Raw genomic sequence first — 17,749 nt, forward strand, 5'->3', positions numbered from 1 at the left:
CCATTATTTAATGTAATTGCACAGTGATAGCTCAGTCCATATAAACTGTGTGACCCTTTCCATCAATGAGTTTTCATGTTCCAAAATCTACCAGAAATACCAGGTATTGGCCTAATTGTTGCAGTGATTTTTTTTTCAAGAAAACATCCATAAAAGATGAATTCAGGTCATTGCAATTCTATATTGATTTTACTTTTAACCATTGATGTTTAAGCTATTAACTGAAGTTATCCTTGGATAGTTCAAAGTATGTTTGCCATAAAACCTTGTAAATTGGTGCAATGTTCCCACGTTTCATAAAATTGAGAACTTTGGTAAATCCTTGTGGAAATAACTATAATGTAGAACTTTTTAAAGAGGTGTATGCTGCTTTAGAAAATCTTTCCTTAATATTTGACTTTTAAAATCTGGTTGTTGCACAAATCTTCCTGTCACTGATCAGCCTTCAGAAAGTGAGAACCAAGCTTTAGTCTTGTGCTGATCCATTTTACTCAGAAAAGCTTTGTGCATCTTCTGGATAGATGCATTGCTGAGAACCTTCCCTACAGCATGTTTGTTTAATTTGTTTTATTATCATCTCTGCATCAGCCACTTGTTCCACATTATGGCAGTGAAAATTTCCAAGTACTTTGCCTCTGGAACATGCTCTGTTATAATTAGAAAGTGAATTATCACCTCATCACGCAGGATTATTAGAATTGAACAGCCTGAACGTTGAATCTTAATCATGTTGATCTTAGTGTTGGTAATTATAACAGATAATTATTGAAACTACAGTGGATATGCTTTTATACTATATTTATTGGAGGGAAGCACAAACTATGGTATTTGTTCACTCCATTCTCCTCCACTGTCTTGCTTTAGAGGACTTTTTTCATGGGGTAGTGTTTACAAACGCATTCCTGGCAATCTCCTGCAATCGCACCACCTCACACTATTTCTTCCTATGACTTTACAGCCAACTGCAGCATCTTGTCCTTCGCCCACTCTTTTGTTTATTCAATAATATGAAATACTTGAATTTATATAGTGCCTATCATCACCTCAGGAAGTTGCAAAGCATTTTGCAACCACTGAAATACTTTGTGTAGTTACTTTTATGATGTGAGTGTTGCAGCCAGATTGCACACAGCAAGCTTGAACAAACGTAATGTTACGATTGTTACGACAGAGATGGGAGGAGCGTGAAGATAATCTAGCCCCACTACTTCACAGGTCACACCATTAGGTTTAAAAATTTTAATTCACTCATCAAAATGGCCAATTTATTTCCCTTTTGCTACTGTTAAAACTACAATAAAAAGAGGTTTTTATCTGGTTTCTTTCAATAAGCTCAATGATTGATTCATTATATTTAATGGGAGGTTCTCATCAACGATGCTTTGGAGTGGAGGAAATTTGAGCTGGATCAATCCTCTTCGTCTCTGCCAAGTTGAGGATTCCCAGTTGCATACTGTTAACCACTCTGTTTTAGGCAGGGGAAATGCAAGCTGGGTAGCTTTTTGCTTTCTCAATTCAGTCCCAACTGAATTAAAAACAAAACAAGTGCAAAACTTACAGCTCATCTCTTATTTGATTTCCAGTAAATCACTAGCCTTTGAACCAGATTTTTTCATTAATTATAATAATTGCTATACAAACTCTCCTATCAAGTGCCATGCTAGTCAGTTAACTGAAGTCAGGTGGTTTCTTAGAAAAGGCATAATTGTTGACAGTCCAAGGTGAACTTATAACCTTTTAAAAATAAATCCAGGTCATAAGAACATAAGAAATAGGAGCAGGAGTAGGCCATCTAGCCCTTCGAGCCTGCCCCGCCATTCAATAGGAATTCAATAGGAAGGTCAGCTTCCAAGTGTTCAGAGAATGCAATGCCTTTCTAAATTTTAAAAAGAAAATATATTGTCCTGAGAGAAATGATTCTAACATAATGACCAGATAATTTTTTGTGATGTTGACTTCAGGTGGTGTTATAGAATCTTTTACATTGACCTAAGAGGTGGGTGTTAATTTAACATCTCATCTGAAAAATGGTGCTTCCGGAAGTGCAGCACTCCCTCACTTCTTCCCTCTAGTGTCCACTTAGGTTTTTATGCTCAAATCATGAAGTGAGGATTAAACCCACAACCTTACAACTCAGATGATGAGTGCTACCAATGAGCCATGCCCCTCACCTATGCTATCCCCTAACTAAAATCACCTACCAAAATAAGGTCACATAAGAACATAAGAAATAGGAGCAGGAGTAGGCCATCTGGCCCTTCGAGCCTGCCCCGCCATTCAATAAGATCATGGCTGATCTGTCGTGGCTCAGTTCCACATTCCCGCCCTCTCCCCATAACCCTTAATCCCCTCTCTTATCAAAAACCCATCAACCCATGTCTTAAAAATATTTAGCGAGGTAGCCTCCACCACTTCAACGGGCAGAGAATTCCAGAGATTCACCACCCTTTGAGTGAAGAAGTTCTTCCTCAACTCCGTTCTAAACCGCACCCCCCCCCCCTTTATCTTGAGGCTGTGCCCCCTAGTCCTACTGTCCTTTCTGAGTAGGAAGAGTCTCTCCACCTCTATCCTATCCATCCCATTCATCATCTTATACGTCTCAATGAGATCTCCCCTCATTCTTCTAAACTCCAACGAGTACAAGCCTAGTTTATTCAGCCTCTCCTCATAGCTCAACCCCCTCAACTCCGGCATCAGCCTAGTAAACCTCCTCTGCACTCCCTCCAAGGCCAAAATATCCTTGCGTAAGTACGGCGCCCAAAACTGCACACAGTACTCTAGCTGCGGCCTCACCAATGCCCTATACAGCTGCAGCAAGACCTCGCTACTTTTATATTCAATCCCCCTCGCTATGAAGGCCAGCATCCCATTTGCCTTCCTGACCACCTGCTGCACCTGCAAGCTGGGTTTTTGCGACTCATGCACAAGGACCCCGAGGTCCCTCTGCACCGTCGCCTGCTGCAGTTTTTCTCCACGTAAGTAATAATCCTTCCTACCATTATTCCTACCAAAGTGGACCACCTCGCACTTGCCAACATTAAATTCCATTTGCCAGTTCCTGGCCCATTCGCCCAGCCTATCTAGATCCTTCTGCAGACTCTCCACACCCTCTGCGCAATTTGCCGTTCCACCAACCTTGGTGTCATCAGCAAATTTCGACACCCTACACTCGGTTCCCTCCTCCAGATCATCTATATAAATGGTAAATAGCTGAGGCCTCAGCACCGACCCTTGAGGCACTCCACTAGTCACCAACCGCCAATCCGAATAGCACCCATTGACCCCCACTCTCTGCCTCCTATTTGACAACCAATCCTCTATCCACGCTAACACTCTACCCCCAACTCCGTCCCCTGACCTTCTGCAATAACCTCTTGTGAGGTACCTTGTCAAACGCCTTCTGAAAATCAAGAAAGACCACATCCACCGGCTCTCCTCTATCCACCGCCCTAGACACATCCTCATAGAACTCCAGTAAATTTGTCAGACACGACTTCCCCTTAACGAAACCGTGCTGCGTCTGCTCTATCAAGCAATTCCCCTCAAGATGCCTCGCCGTTTCCTCCTTGATGACGGATTCTAACATTTTACCTACAACAGACGTTAAACTAACCGGCCTATAATTCCCTGCCTTTTGCCTGGCACCCTTCTTAAACAACGGCGTAACATTAGCCGTTTTCCAATCTTCCGGCACTTCCACGGAATCCAGCGACGTTTGGAAAATAACCACCAAGGCATCCACTATCACCTCCGCCATTTCTTTCAGAACTCTCGGATGCATTCCATCCAGTCCTGGGGACTTGTCCACAATCAGCCCCTCCAGTCTGTCGAGCACCACCTCTCTAGTAACAGTAATGTCATTGAGACCCTCCAGTCCTACCACTTTTCCATCTCTAACACCCGGCAAATTATTCACGTCCTCCTCCGTGAAGACCGAAACAAAAAAGTTATTCAAGACCTTTCCCATACACCCAACGGACCCTAACTCATTCTGTCACCTACTTTCTGGTAGCATGAGCCCTCACAGAAAACTGCACTGTTTCAATATTGTGATAAGCTTCTCGAGATCTAGTGGAGGGGATGGTGAGAATGGATTATGATGCTGCTATGTGAGGTTGCTCCTCTAGTGGTCGGAGTTGTATTACATTAAAGTGTTTGAGTAGGTGGAGCTTCTTGGCATCTAATCATATACTTGACCTGGGAGTACCAGTGCTTAGAATAGAAAGAGTTCTTTTGCTTAGCACTCCCAAGGCTTTTGTCATGACCAATGGGGCGGTAATGGTAATGTCACTGGACTAGTGTTCGAGGTTAACATCCTTAGATCATGGGTTCAAATCCCACCACGGCAGTTCAACTGATGTATTGGGCAATGCAGTTCAGGAACAGATGATTTTGAACTTTATGCTTCTGTAAAGAGATGTCATTCAGACTTTGAAAACTTGTTTGCGTGGGAAAATTGTTTAATTATTTTGGGACACTGCTTGCAACTAAAATTTCCAAGTATATTCCCTGAGAGTGGCAAATGAGGTTGGCCTAAAAAGCAAATTCTGTTCACAAGAGTTCCTGAACTGCTCTACTGTTCAATTCCTGGATTCTATCCACAGAGGTAATTGAAATTTCTTGTGATATTTAACCCTAGCTGGTGAGAGTGCTGGTGTCTCCTGTGAATCCTCCAGGTGCCACAAGTAGTTGCCAGAAGTCAGCGTTCCAGTGTGGCTTGTTACAGCAGTTGTGCACCATCCTGATGGCAACTGGAGTTCCTGCTGACATTCTCACTGAGGTGAGTTACATATCATTTCACAGCACACATTCAGCTCCTCAGCTGCACACTGAGTCTCTTCCCAATTTACTAAGGTCAGCGGGTCAACATATCATTGTGTTTCTTTCTCCCTTCTTACAATTGTGATTCAGCTAATCAGATGATGAAGGATTGAACTGGAGCCTAGTCTTTATGTACTTGCAAATCTTTATTTACAAAGCAGCATTTTATATACTGTGCACCTTCAAACCATCAGAGGCAGTATCGGTCTGTAACCAAAAGAGAAACTAAAACAGAAAATGCTGGAAAATCTCAGCAGGTCTGGCAGCATCTGTGAGGAGAGAAAAGAGCTGATGTTTTGAGTCCAGATGACCCTTTGTCAAAGCTAGTGGTCTGCACCTACATGACCACATATGAATCCCCAGTAAAGCCTACAACGTAAATAAAATTAAACTTCAATTAATTACAATTAACAGTTATTGTTTTGCGTCCCCCAGCCCCACAAGCATCTCAGATTCATCTCAACCGAGTTCAGTGTGAAACTACGTTCTACATTGTCACCATTCTGGGTGAAGTACTTTCTCCTAAATTCTTCATTGCATTTGTTGGTGACTCTCAGATATTTGTGAAATCTTAGTTCTGCTCTGTCCATCAAGTTGTAACGCTTTAATGTTGACCTGGCCAACCACCTTCATAGTTTTATGGACCCAGGACCTCTGTCAGGGTGCGTAATGCTGTACGAGTTAAATTAACTTTTCAGTCCAGCAACATTCCTGAAAATTGCCAGGGTAGGAGCAGTTTAACAAAGGGTTACTAGCGATGATGTTTATTTGTTGCATGAATGTAATACTGAAACGTTTCCCAATGTGATTAAAGTTTTTTTTGTGTTGTGAAGGGGAAGTACTTTTTTGTTAGTGATAGAACTGCTAAATTGAAGATGATGCTGTTAATATTTTTGAGCTAACTGCTATTGCTGGAAGGTGCAACTTAAAAGTCCTACTGTGTTCCTTGAAAATTCCCAAGGGAAATACAGGAAGAGACCAGGATTCTATAATCAGGACTTGTTGACTACCAGTCCCAGACAGCTTTATCGCACACAAAATCAGTGTTCTATTTCTTTTCCCCTGAAGGCGTGAGAGAGATGGAAGCAGCTGATCATTTTCAACTTGCTTTCGGGAGAAAAATGTTGGATTTTCATGGGAAAAGAAGGTGCCCAATTTTAAAGTGGGAGCAGACTGTCTGAATTCAGACCAGGCGAATGGGAACCGTACAAAAGAGGGGCAGAAGAATATCATCCTGCACACTGAACCGGCTCCTCCATAAGGGATATCCTCTGGCTGCAAGAAATGATTTGTGGGAAGTCCCATTTGCTGGTGGCATCAGCCCCCACAGGATGTTGCCACGATTTAGTATCGTGGTTAGCTTCCTTCTCAACCACAATTTGTGGGGGTTGGTTGGGAATGGAGTATCGTGTAATGCTGAATTGCTTTATAGGGTTAGAGTAGATGGAGCTTCTTGGCATCTTATGTTGTACTTGTATCTTGTATTGGGGCTATGTTTGGAATAAAAAGTATTCTTTAATCATCACTGATATACATAACTTGGATCACAAAATACATTTGCAAAGAATGTTTAACAGCCTGATTGTAGTGTAGAGTGTCTTAGCGTACTTGTGATATTTGACTTTTGTGTTTTTATAGACCATTAACACAGTATCAGAAGTCATCAGAGGCTCCCAGATAAACCAAGATTATTTTGCTTCTGTGAATGCACCTTCCAATCCACCAAGGTAAGCACCCATATTCGCCACATTATTTCTGTTCTCTCTCCATAAATGCTGTCAGACCTACTGAGATTTTCCATCTTTTTTTTGCCTCACAAGCTTAGTTTTACTGAGGTCATCTGCTGAAGTGTTTGAAGTAACAGTAACTGTCAGTTGAATTATACAAAGACATTGTAAATATCCTGAGCCTGTGAAATGATTGCAGTTTAGAGTTCATGTTGCATCATTTTATGGACAGCACAGTGGTAAATACCGTGCCTCACAGCACCAGGAGCCCAGGTTCAATTCCAGCCTTGGATGACTGTTCTCCCCGTCTGTGCAGGTTTCCTCAGGGTGCTCCGGTTTTCTCCCACAGTCGGAAGATGTGCAAGTTAGATTGTTTAGCCATAATAAATTGACCTTTAGAGTCCAAATGTGCAAAGTTGTGTAGGTTAGCTAGATTAGACATGGGGTAGGATGAGATGGTGGGCCTGGGTAAGGTACTTGACAGACAGTTGGTGCTGAGTCGATGTGCCAAATGGCACCTCCTGCACTGTAGGGATTCTATGATTTTGTCTATTTGCACATTGAACCTTCCTTCCTATAAGTTTTTCATTATTAATGAATGCAGTACAATTTATTTGTCTGCATTGTGACTGAAAGGTTAGTCAACTCAGGTCTTATGTGCATTTTATTGATTTTATGTCATACTCTCATTCTAGATGTATAGTATATTAATTAAATTAATTCAGATTGGATTGGTTTTGTAAGTTAATAGACTCATGGTCTTCTGTTACATAAAGCAGAAGATGCTTTGAAGTTTGAAGGGCATGTTAATGAGTAACATGAGTAATGACTTATTGCAGAATACATTTTGTTCTACAGTGGCAGTGTAATGAAATCCATAACAATCTTAACTGTGTTGGATGACAGAATTTGATATTGTCTTGATGAGTGCAAGATGAAAAACTTTGGCAACATGTGTTTCTTTTCAGCAAAATAATGCTTTACGTTCATTGCTGTATTGTGCATATTTGAAATTGAACGTATAAGTTCTGGATGTCTCTTCAACTTCTGCGAGAAATGTCCTGACTGTTTGTACCTCACGAAGGGAAGGAAAGCAGCAATGAGATCTCGGAGAAGCAGTGTACGACTAGAGCAGCTTTCTGCACTAGATGCAGTTTGTTACATCCCAACCACACTGTCTGACAAATGTCAACCTATATTTGATGTTTTAAAAGTTGCATTCTTAAAATCTCCTTTTCTGAATTTTCTACAATAATTCCTTTTCCAACACAGACCTGCAATCGTAGTGCTTCTGATGTCCATGGTGAATGAAAGGCAGCCATTTGTTCTGCGCTGCGCTGTGTTGTACTGTTTCCAGTGCTTCTTGTACAAAAATCAGAAAGGACAAGCGGAGATTGTTACCACACTTCTGCCAGCAACTATTGATGGTAAGTTTTCCTGCTCGGACAGTTTCAAGGATACGTCGATAGCTGAGAAACTTCTGCATAGGTTGTGATACACATTTGTGAAGTGCCGGGACGTTAGCGAGAGGATGGCCTAGTGGTATTATCGCTAGACTAATAATCCAGAATCTCAGCTCGTGTTCTGGAGCCCTGGGTTTGAATCCCACCATGGCAGTAGTGGAATTTGAATTCGATAAAAAAATCAGGAATTAGAAATCTACTGATGACTATGAAACCATTGTCGATTGACAGAAAAACCCATCTGGTTCGCTAATGTCCTTTAGGGAAGGAAATCTGCCATCCTTATCTGGTCTGGCCTACTTGTGACTCCAAAGCTATAGCAATGTGGTTGACTCTCAACTGCCCTCCAAGGGCATCTAGGGATGGGCAATAAATGCTGGCCAGCCAGCGATGCCCATGTCATTTAAAAAAAACAAGTTGCCAAAACCTTCCTTTGGGAGAAAAAGGATAACGAGTCTTGAAGCTGCATCAGATAAGAATCAGAGAGGGTGCTAAGCAGCTATGTTGGAACATTGTGCCCAATTTTGAGTATCCCTTTAGGGAGGATATCAGGGCCATAGGAAGGTTTTAGAAGAGATTCAGCTTGATGGTGACTGGGAAGAGAGGAGCAGACGAGTGAAGGAGCAGAGAGAGAGATAAGATTTTACCTGTTAAAAACCTGTCTAAATAAGTTTAAAGCACTTTGTTCTTTGTAGAACTGTTTAAAGCATTTATTTTATTGTATTTACTGCTTTAAGAATTCTGAGGGAATGGTTAGAAGGAGTTGTGGGCCAGCCAGCTTTAAATCAGCGCCAGGTTTAAAAGGAGGCCTGGTGTAGACAGCGGGCAGTGGAGTGAGAGGGAAGTAGAGTGAGCAATTAGGGCTTAATATCAAAAGGGCTGGGGAGAAAAAGGGCCAGGTGAGTTCGTGTGGAAATTTTCAACATTACTACAGTGAATAATGGAGGGGCATGTGATGTGTGGTTTCTGTATGATGTGGGAACTGGTGGACCCCAGGGTCCTCCCCAGTGACCATGTCTGCAGTAAGTGCAGGTTGCTGGAGGAGCTCCAGCTCAAGGTAGATGAGCTGGCCTCTGAGCTACAGACACTGAGGCTCATCAGGGGGAGAAAGGGTGCCATTGTCAATGGGGTGCAAGTGACATCCACCCCCGCTAGACTGGCTAACTCTAAGGGTCAGGAACAAGAGGGGGCTGCTGAGAAGAGGAAGGAGGGTGGGGAGAGGAGGCCTCAGACTCTCAAGCTGCATAACAGGTTTGAGGTTCTTGCTTACAGTCTGGACAAGGACGAGGGAGGTGAGGTCGGTGAGCAGACTGCACACGGTACAGTGATGCAGCAGAACATAGGCAAAGAGAAGGGGAAAAGGAACGTAGTTGTAATTGGGGTTAGTGGGGTTAAGGGTATTGACACTGTCCTTTGTCACAATGACAAAGTGCACAGAAGGGTGTGTTGTCTGCCTGGTGCTCGGGTCCGGGATGTCACATCTGGGCTGCAGAGGAACCTGGAGTGGGAGGGTGAGAATCCGGTCGTTGTGGTTCATGCGGGTGCCGACGACGTAGGCAAAATGCAAACTGAGGATCTGGGGAGGGAGTATGAAAAGCTGGGAATGGAATTAAAAAGTAGAACCGACAAGGTGGTCATCTCTGGGCTACTGCCTGAACCGAGTGCAGACGGGCGTAGGGTTGATAGGATTAAGGAAGTGAATGGGTGGCTCAGGGATTGGTGTGGGAGGAATGGGTTTGAATTTATGGGGCACTGGCACCAGTATTGGGGTAGGTGGGACCTGTTCGGGCGGGATGGGGTGGGTCTGAACCGTGCTGGGACCAGAGTGCTGGCGAATCGTGTAAAGAGGACTGTAGACAGGGCTTTAAACTAATTAGTGGGGGGGAGGGTGTGAGGGTAGGTGACATTACGGGGTCTAAAGTTAAGGAGACGGTACAGGTAGGGACAGAGGCCGAGGATGTCCCAATAATAGAGGGAGTAAGGGGCTTGAGTATGGTTGGTGGCGTTCCGGCAAATAAGGTCCAGGTGAAGGCTGGGATGAAAGCGCTTTATCTGAATGCGCGAAGCATTAGGAATAAAGTGGATGAGTTGGTGGCGCAGATCGACACAAATGGATATGATCTGGTGGCCATTACAGAGACGTGGCTGCAAGGTGACAGGGACTGGGAGCTGAATGTCCAGGGGTATCAAGAACATAAGAAATAGGAGCAGGAGTAGGCCATCTAGCCCTTCGAGCCTGCCCCGCCATTCAATAAGATCATGGCTGATCTGTCGCTGCTCAGTTCCACTTTCCCGCTTTCTCCCCATAACCCTTAATCCCCTCTCTTTTCAAAAACCCATCAACCCGCATCTTAAAAATATTTAGCGAGGCAGCCTCCACCACTTCAACGGGCAGAGAATTCCAGAGATTCACCACCCTTTGAGTGAAGAAGTTCCTCCTCAACTCCGTTCTAAACCGCCCCCCTTTTATCTTGAGGCTGTGCCCCCTAGTCCTACTGTCTTTTTTGAGCGGGAAGAGTCTCTCCACCTCTATCCTATCCATCCCATTCATCATCTTATACGTCTCAATGAGATCTCCCCTCATTCTTCTAAACTCTAACGAGTACAAGCCCAGTTTATTCAGCCTCTCCTCATAGCTCAACCCCCTCAACTCCGGCATCAGCCTAGTAAACCTCCTCTGCACTCCCTCCAAGGCCAAAATATCTTTGCGCAGGTGCGGCGCCCAAAAATGCACACAGTACTCCAGCTGCGGCCTCACCAATGCCCTATACAGCTGCAGCAAGACCTCCCTACTTTTATATTCAATCCCCCTCACTATGAAGGCCAGCATCCCATTCGCCTTCCTGACCACCTGCTGCACTTGCAAGCTGGGTTTTTGCGACTCATGCACAAGGACCCCGAGGTCCCTCTGCACCGTCGCCTGCTGTAGTTTTTCGCCCCATAAGTAATAGTCCTTCCTACCATTCTTCCTACCAAAGTGGACCACCTCACACTTGCAAGTGTTTAGGAAGGATAGGCGGGAAGGAAAAGGGGGGGGCGTAGCTCTGCTGATTAAGGATAGCATCAGGGTGGTAGCAAGGGATGATATTGGAGCCAAGGAGCAGAACGTGGAATCGTTATGGGTAGAGATTAGGAACAGCAAAGGGAGGAAGACGCTGGTGGGTGTCGTCTGTAGGCCCCCGAATAATGATCTGGAGGTGGGGCGGGCTGTTAATGCGCAAATAAGTGCGGCGTGCAGGAATGGGACGGCCGTAGTTATGGGGGATTTCAATCTGCATATTGATTGGTCGACCCATGTTGGACGCGGTGGGCTCGAGGAGGAGTTCTTGGAATGCTGCCGGGATAGTTTCCTGGAACAGTGTGTGTTGGAGCCAATGAGGGAGCGAGCTATCTTGGATCTGGTGCTATGTAATGAGGCGGGTAGAATTAGGGAACTTGCGGTGAAGGATCCTCTTGGGGAGAGTGATCATTGTATGGTGGAGTTTCTGGTGCAGATGGAGGAGGAGAAAGTGGGTTCCCGGACACGCGTCCTTTGTTTGAACAGAGGGGAATACGGTAGGATGAGAGAAGAATTGGCGAATGTTGACTGGAGGAGCGCGTTGGAAGGTAGGTCTGTTGAGGAGCAGTGGAGGATCTTTAAGGAGATCTTTCTTGGTGCTCAGCGGAAATTTATTCCGATGGTCAAAAAGGACCGTAGGAGGAGAGGTAATAAGCCGTGGATAACGAAGGAGGTGAAGGAAAGTGTTAAATTAAAAGTGGAGGTGTTTAGAGTAGCTAAGAGTAGTGGGCGAGAAGAGGTTGGGAGAGGTTTAAATGTCAACAAAGATTGAAAAGAAGTTGATAAAGGAGGGTAGGAGAAACTATGAAGCTGGGCTAGCGCTTAATATAAAAAAGGATAGCAAGAGTTTTTATAAATATATAAAAAGGAAGAGGCTGGCTAGGGTGAACGTTGGTCCCTTAGAGGATGAGAAGGGGGACTTAGTGGTAGGGGATGGGGATATGGCTGAGGTCTTGAATAACTTTTTTGTTTCGGTCTTCACGGAGGAGGACGTGAATAATTTGCCGGATGTTAGAGATGGAAAGGTGGTAGGACTGGAGGGTCTCGATGACATTACTGTTACTAGAGAGGTGGTGCTCGACAGACTGGAGGGGGCTGATTGTGGACAAGTCCCCAGGACCGGATGGAATGCATCCGAGGGTCCTGAAAGAAATGGCAGAGGTGATAGTGGATGCCTTGTTGGTTATTTTCCAGACGTCGCTGGATTCCGGGGAAGTGCCGGAAGATTGGAAAACGGCTAATGTTACGCCGTTGTTTAAGAAGGGTGCCAGGCAAAAGGCGGGGAATTATAGGCCTGTTAGTTTAACGTCTGTTGTAGGTAAAATGTTAGAATCCGTCATCAAGGAGGAAATAGCGAGGCATCTTGAGGGGAACTGCTTGATAGAGCAGACGCAGCACGGTTTCGTTAAAGGGAAGTCGTGTCTGACAAATTTACTGGAGTTCTATGAGGATGTGTCTAGGGCGGTGGATAGGGGAGAGCCGGTGGATGTGGTCTTTCTTGATTTTCAGAGGTTATTGCAGAAGGTCAGGGGGCATGGAGTTGGGGGTAGGGTGTTAGCGTGGATAGAGGACTGGTTGTCAAATAGGAGGCAGAGAGTGGGGGTCAATGGGTGCTATTCGGATTGGCGGATGGTGACTAGTGGAGTGCCGCACGGGTCGGTGCTGGGGCCTCAGCTATTTACCATTTATATAGATGATCTGGAGGAGGGAACCGAGTGTAGGGTGTCGAAATTTGCTGATGACACCAAAATTGGTGGAAAGGCAAATTGTGCGGAGGGTGGGGAGAGTCTACAGAAGGATCTAGATAGGCTGGGCGAATGGGCCAAGAAATTTCAAATGGAATTTAATGTTGGCAAGTGCAAGGTGGTCCACTTTGGTAGGAATAATGGTAGGAAGGATTATTACTTACGTGGAGAAAAACTGCAGCAGGCGACGGTGCAGAGGGACCTCGGGGTCCTTGTGCATGAGTCGCAAAAACCCAGCTTGCAGGTGCAGCAGGTGGTCAGGAAGGTGAATGGGATGCTGGCCTTCATAGCGAGGGGGATTGAATATAAAAGTAGGGAGGTCTCGCTGCTGCTGTATAGGGCATTGGTGAGGCCGCAGCTGGAGTACTGTGTGCAGTTTTGGGCGCCGTACTTACGCAAGGATATTTTGGCCTTGGAGGGAGTGCAGAGGAGGTTTACTAGGCTGATGCCGGAGTTGAGGGGGTTGAGCTATGAGGAGAGGCTGAATAAATTAGGCTTGTACTCGTTAGAGTTTAGAAGAATGAGGGGAGATCTCATTGAGACGTATAAGATGATGAATGGGATGGATAGGATAGAGGTGGAGAGACTCTTCCCGCTCAGAAAGGATAGTAGGACTAGGGGGCACAGCCTCAAGATAAAGGGTGAGCGGTTTAGAACGGAGTTGAGGAGGAACTTCTTCACTCAAAGGGTGGTGAATCTCTGGAATTCTCTGCCCGTTGAAGTGGTGGAGGCTACCTCGCTAAATATTTTTAAGACATGGGTTGATGGGTTTTTGATAAGAGAGGGGATTAAGGGTTATGGGGAGAGGGCAGGAATGTGGAACTGAGCCACGACAGATCAGCCATGATCTTATTGAATGGCGGGGCAGGCTCGAAGGGCTAGTTGGCCTACTCCTGCTCCTATTTCTTATGTTCTTATGTTCTTAGAAGACCAGAAGAACTGGGCCTCTTCCGTTCATTGCAGTGCTAATGTAAGCCTAGTTGTGACACTGATTAAAAATAAGCTTATAAAAACACCAAAGTTCACAGGACACTCTTTAGAAGTGTCCAGAATTATATGGGACCTTGCTTTGGCAAACGGGCAAAAAATTATTTCCACCATTTGAGAGCTAGAATTTGAAGTGAACACAAAGAGAAAAGTTCAACAGAAATTTTATTATGTAGCAATAATCGAGATACATTGCCAGCAACGGTTACAGAAACAGATTTGGAGGAACCAGGTGAATGTTTTTAAAAAGATAAACCCTGAAGCGAAAAGACCAGAGTAATGGGCTGAGTGGAGTGGGCCAAATAACACTCACCTGTGCTGTAACAAAATCATTCTTAGAATAACAGCATAGCAAAGTTAATTCAACCCATTGTACTGATACTACCTGATCAGTTTGAGCCTCCTACTCTAATCCCATGATTCTACGTTTGCCTTGTATCCATTCAAATTTATTTCAAATACATAACCAGTCTTTATGAACGTTACAGTCATTAGCTTAATAAATGCATCCTGGATATATAACAGAATTCACACCTATAAATCTTTGGTCTCTGTGGGATTGTACTTTTTTGGATGTTTTATCATGAATAAGAATTGATTGTCGAAATTGTTGCCCTTCAAGAATAATAGTATTTCATTTTATGTGTTTCATCCCAGTTCATGATGATTTATACCTTGTTCAAATCTAACGAGTCTTTTTGCTTTCTTTGTTCAGCCAATTCTATCTCAGCTGGCCAGCTGTTGTGTGGGGGCCTCTTCTCCACAGATTCACTCTCTAACTGGTGTGCTGCTGTAGCCTTGGCACATGCCTTGCAGGATAATTCCCTCCAGAAGGAACAGCTGCTCAGGGTACAGCTGGCAACCAGCCTTGGTAATCCTCCAGTCTCACTGCTGCAGCAATGTACCAACATCCTGTCTCAGGTACGAGGTTGTGGACATTACTAACTATAAACTGAATTCTGGGCTCCTGAGCGATAGTCCAGGTTAATGTTCTGAGTTTCCGATATCAATGTTTACCATTTTAGAAAATCGTAAAGCAGTGTAATGGCGCTGCACTGTCTTTTCTTCCACCCTGTGGATTAATTTCAGTTTTGGTGCAGATTTCTGCTCTCTCAAGTTTTTCCAGAGTCGAATCATTTCTCCATTTTTCCAAAATCGACCAGGAAAGGGGGAGGCACGTGCCCATTGGATTAAGCTGAAGAAACTATAAAGCGATGACATTTCTAAATGGGTAATGCTTGAGAGAGGAGTGAAGTCACTGGCTTGTGGAAGATGTTGTTCATAAGTCACCTTCATTCCAGACTCCACTGGTTATAAACAACAAAATTACAGCACAAGAATAGGCCCTTCGGCCCTCCAAGCCTGCACTGACCATGCTGTCCGACTGAACTAAAACCCCTATCCTTCCGGGGACCATATTCCCATCCTATTCATGTATTTGTCCAGGCGCCCCTTAAAACTCACTATCGTATCTACTTCCACTACTCCAGCAGCGAGTTCTAGGCACCCACCCACCACACTCTGTTTTAAAACAAAACCTTGCCCCTCGCACCTTAAACCTGTGCCCCCTAGTAATTGACTCTTCCACCCTGGGACAAAGCTTTTAACTATCCACTCTGTCCATGCCCCTCATAGTCTTGTAGACTTCTATCAGGTCGCCCCTCAACCTCCGTCGTTCCAATGAAAACAAACCAAGTTTTTCCAACCTAATGCCTTCCATACCAGGCAACGTCCTGGTAAATCTTTTCTGCACTTTAGAGTTCCATTTGTTTCATTGCTAACTCACTTGAACCATCATTGTTCAGAGGGCAGGGCTGGAGATCAGCGCCTCTCCGGCATTTTTAAGAGTTAAAACTACTGTGTTCGTAATGCTATAAAACTCCCCAGCTGTTGAAAATATGAGAGTGTTTCACGTGTCTGGTATGTGGGTTTGTGAGGATACAAATGGTGGCGTCTGTCACAGTAGTATTACTCTACAGTGGTGCTGTTTGGCACCTTTGAGTGTAAACTGACAACTTGCACAACGATGGAGGCTACAGAAATTGTTTCAGTTGGAGCAGAGACTCCAACTTTTCAAAGGTTCAAATTTTTATACTGAAAATGTCTAATGTCCCTCAAGAGTGAGTGTGTTGGCACATTGCCCTTTCACTAGTGGGGTCAGAATTCAGCACAAGACCTGAGTAATAAGTAATACTGTTCTCTCCATATACTTGACCTACCCAGAACACCCACTCTAACCTATCCATGAGTAATGCTAAAGGAGGGCTCCCCTTAATATATTTTATATGGTTTCTTTAAATGCTATGTTCCTGGAATGAAGTTTAAGTTTCTGTAGTTTTTCTTCCCTTTTAAGATAGTTGACCTTATTTTAAGGGCTGCAATTAATTGTAGTTGACATCTATGACTAACCTGTTAAATCGTCTCGGATTTTTGTTAAAGTCATTAATGATGAGTGTTGAGGATAAAAATCTGTGATGCATGTTATTGGGAGTCCTGAAGTACCGGTGGGAGAAAGGACTATAAGGTTATGCTGCTAAGGTTACATGACACAGGTTGGGAGAAAGCTCATAAAGCATATAACATCAGCATGAAGCAGTTGGGCTGAATGGCCTTCACTGCGCTGTCACATTATGTAAGCTGCACAAAATGCACTTTACCAATAAATCTCAGTGGGAATACCAGAGTTTATATTACGCTTCCAGGTACTCGATCCATTTCCACAACAGTAAAAGTAACTGGAAACTTTGAGTAATCTTGGTGTTTATGACACAACTTGTATCCAAAGACTTCTGACATTGAGGTTTCCCTCTTTCCTGAGAAACCATCCTATTGTGTATTCATGATGGAAAACAGTGTTTGGTTTGTGAAATGGCAATTTCTGGATGCCTGTAATGTATATTTGAGGTAAGTAAGATTTGGAGTTATTGTTTGTGCTATTTGTGTCGGTAACAATTATATTTGAGGCATAAAATAAATAAGAAAGGGGATGGCATTGTTCAAGACTTGGACAAGACAATTTTATTGCCAGTTTAAGTTGCAGGGTAATGAAGAAACAAACACAAATCACCATTTCCTCCTTTTAAATAATCATTTATTCTGCAGTTAAAAACAATTTATAAACAATATCACAGGCCCATCCAGTAAAATTATTTCCTAAGTACTCTTTATATTATTGCTTGTTACCTGTAAAGCTAACCGTATAGGCGCCTGGTTTATTTAACTGGATAAGGTTTAGTTTGTCTGTCAATATTCAAGTGACTAGTATCAAGGTGAAAAGTTCCTGGAAGTCCATGAGTGAGAGATGGATCAGGGAGTCCGGAGATATTAGTAAATGAGAAGAAGCTTCAGGGAATTAAAATATATCGGCTGAGTGAAAAAGGCAAGAAGAACCTCCCATCAATGAGTTGAAGGTGAGGGTGGAACTGGGAGACGAGAGGAAAATCAGCTCCAACCTGCCACCCACTGTCCACATTCTGAATTGTAGCAGGAAGATCAGCAAATGGATTGGGATCGATGAACATCAGTCCATCATAAGAACATAAGAAATAGGAGCAGGAGTAGGCCGTCTAGCCCTTCGAGCCTGCCCCGCCATTCAATAAGATCATGGCTGATCTGTCGTGGCTCAGTTCCACATTCCCGCCCTCTCCCCATAACCCTTAATCCCCTCGCTTATCAAAAACCCATCAACCCGCGTCTTAAAAGTATTTAGCGAGGCAGCCTCCACCACTTCAACGGGCAGAGAATTCCAGAGATTCACCACCCTTTGAGTGAAGAAGTTCCTCCTCAACTCCGTTCTAAACCGCCCCCCCTTTATCTTGAGGCTGTGCCCCCTAGTCCTACTGTCCTTTCTGAGCGGGAAGAGTCTCTCCACCTCTATCCTATCCATCCCATTCATCATCTTATATGTCTCAATGAGATCTCCCCTCATTCTTCTAAACTCTAACGAGT

The 17,749-nt window shown here is 44.1% G+C and overlaps 1 protein-coding gene across 4 annotated transcripts in view; it reads left to right on the top strand.

Annotated features, from left to right (window-relative positions):
• The window catches only part of uso1 (USO1 vesicle transport factor), a 79,766-nt gene that overhangs the window by 37,190 nt on the left and 24,827 nt on the right, over positions 1–17,749 (top strand). For all 4 annotated transcript variants that reach the window (XM_080196122.1, XM_080196136.1, XM_080196131.1 and 1 more), the window contains 4 exons: positions 4,640–4,780; positions 6,460–6,548; positions 7,821–7,975; positions 14,517–14,722. In XM_080196122.1, coding sequence (XP_080052248.1) covers positions 4,640–4,780; positions 6,460–6,548; positions 7,821–7,975; positions 14,517–14,722 — 591 coding nt within the window. The remainder of the gene's footprint in view (positions 1–4,639; positions 4,781–6,459; positions 6,549–7,820; positions 7,976–14,516; positions 14,723–17,749) is intronic.

This window comes from Carcharhinus amblyrhynchos, chromosome 1, assembly GCF_965287045.1.
Source record: "Carcharhinus amblyrhynchos chromosome 1, sCarAmb.v2.hapA, whole genome shotgun sequence".
Lineage (NCBI taxonomy): Eukaryota > Metazoa > Chordata > Chondrichthyes > Carcharhiniformes > Carcharhinidae > Carcharhinus > Carcharhinus amblyrhynchos.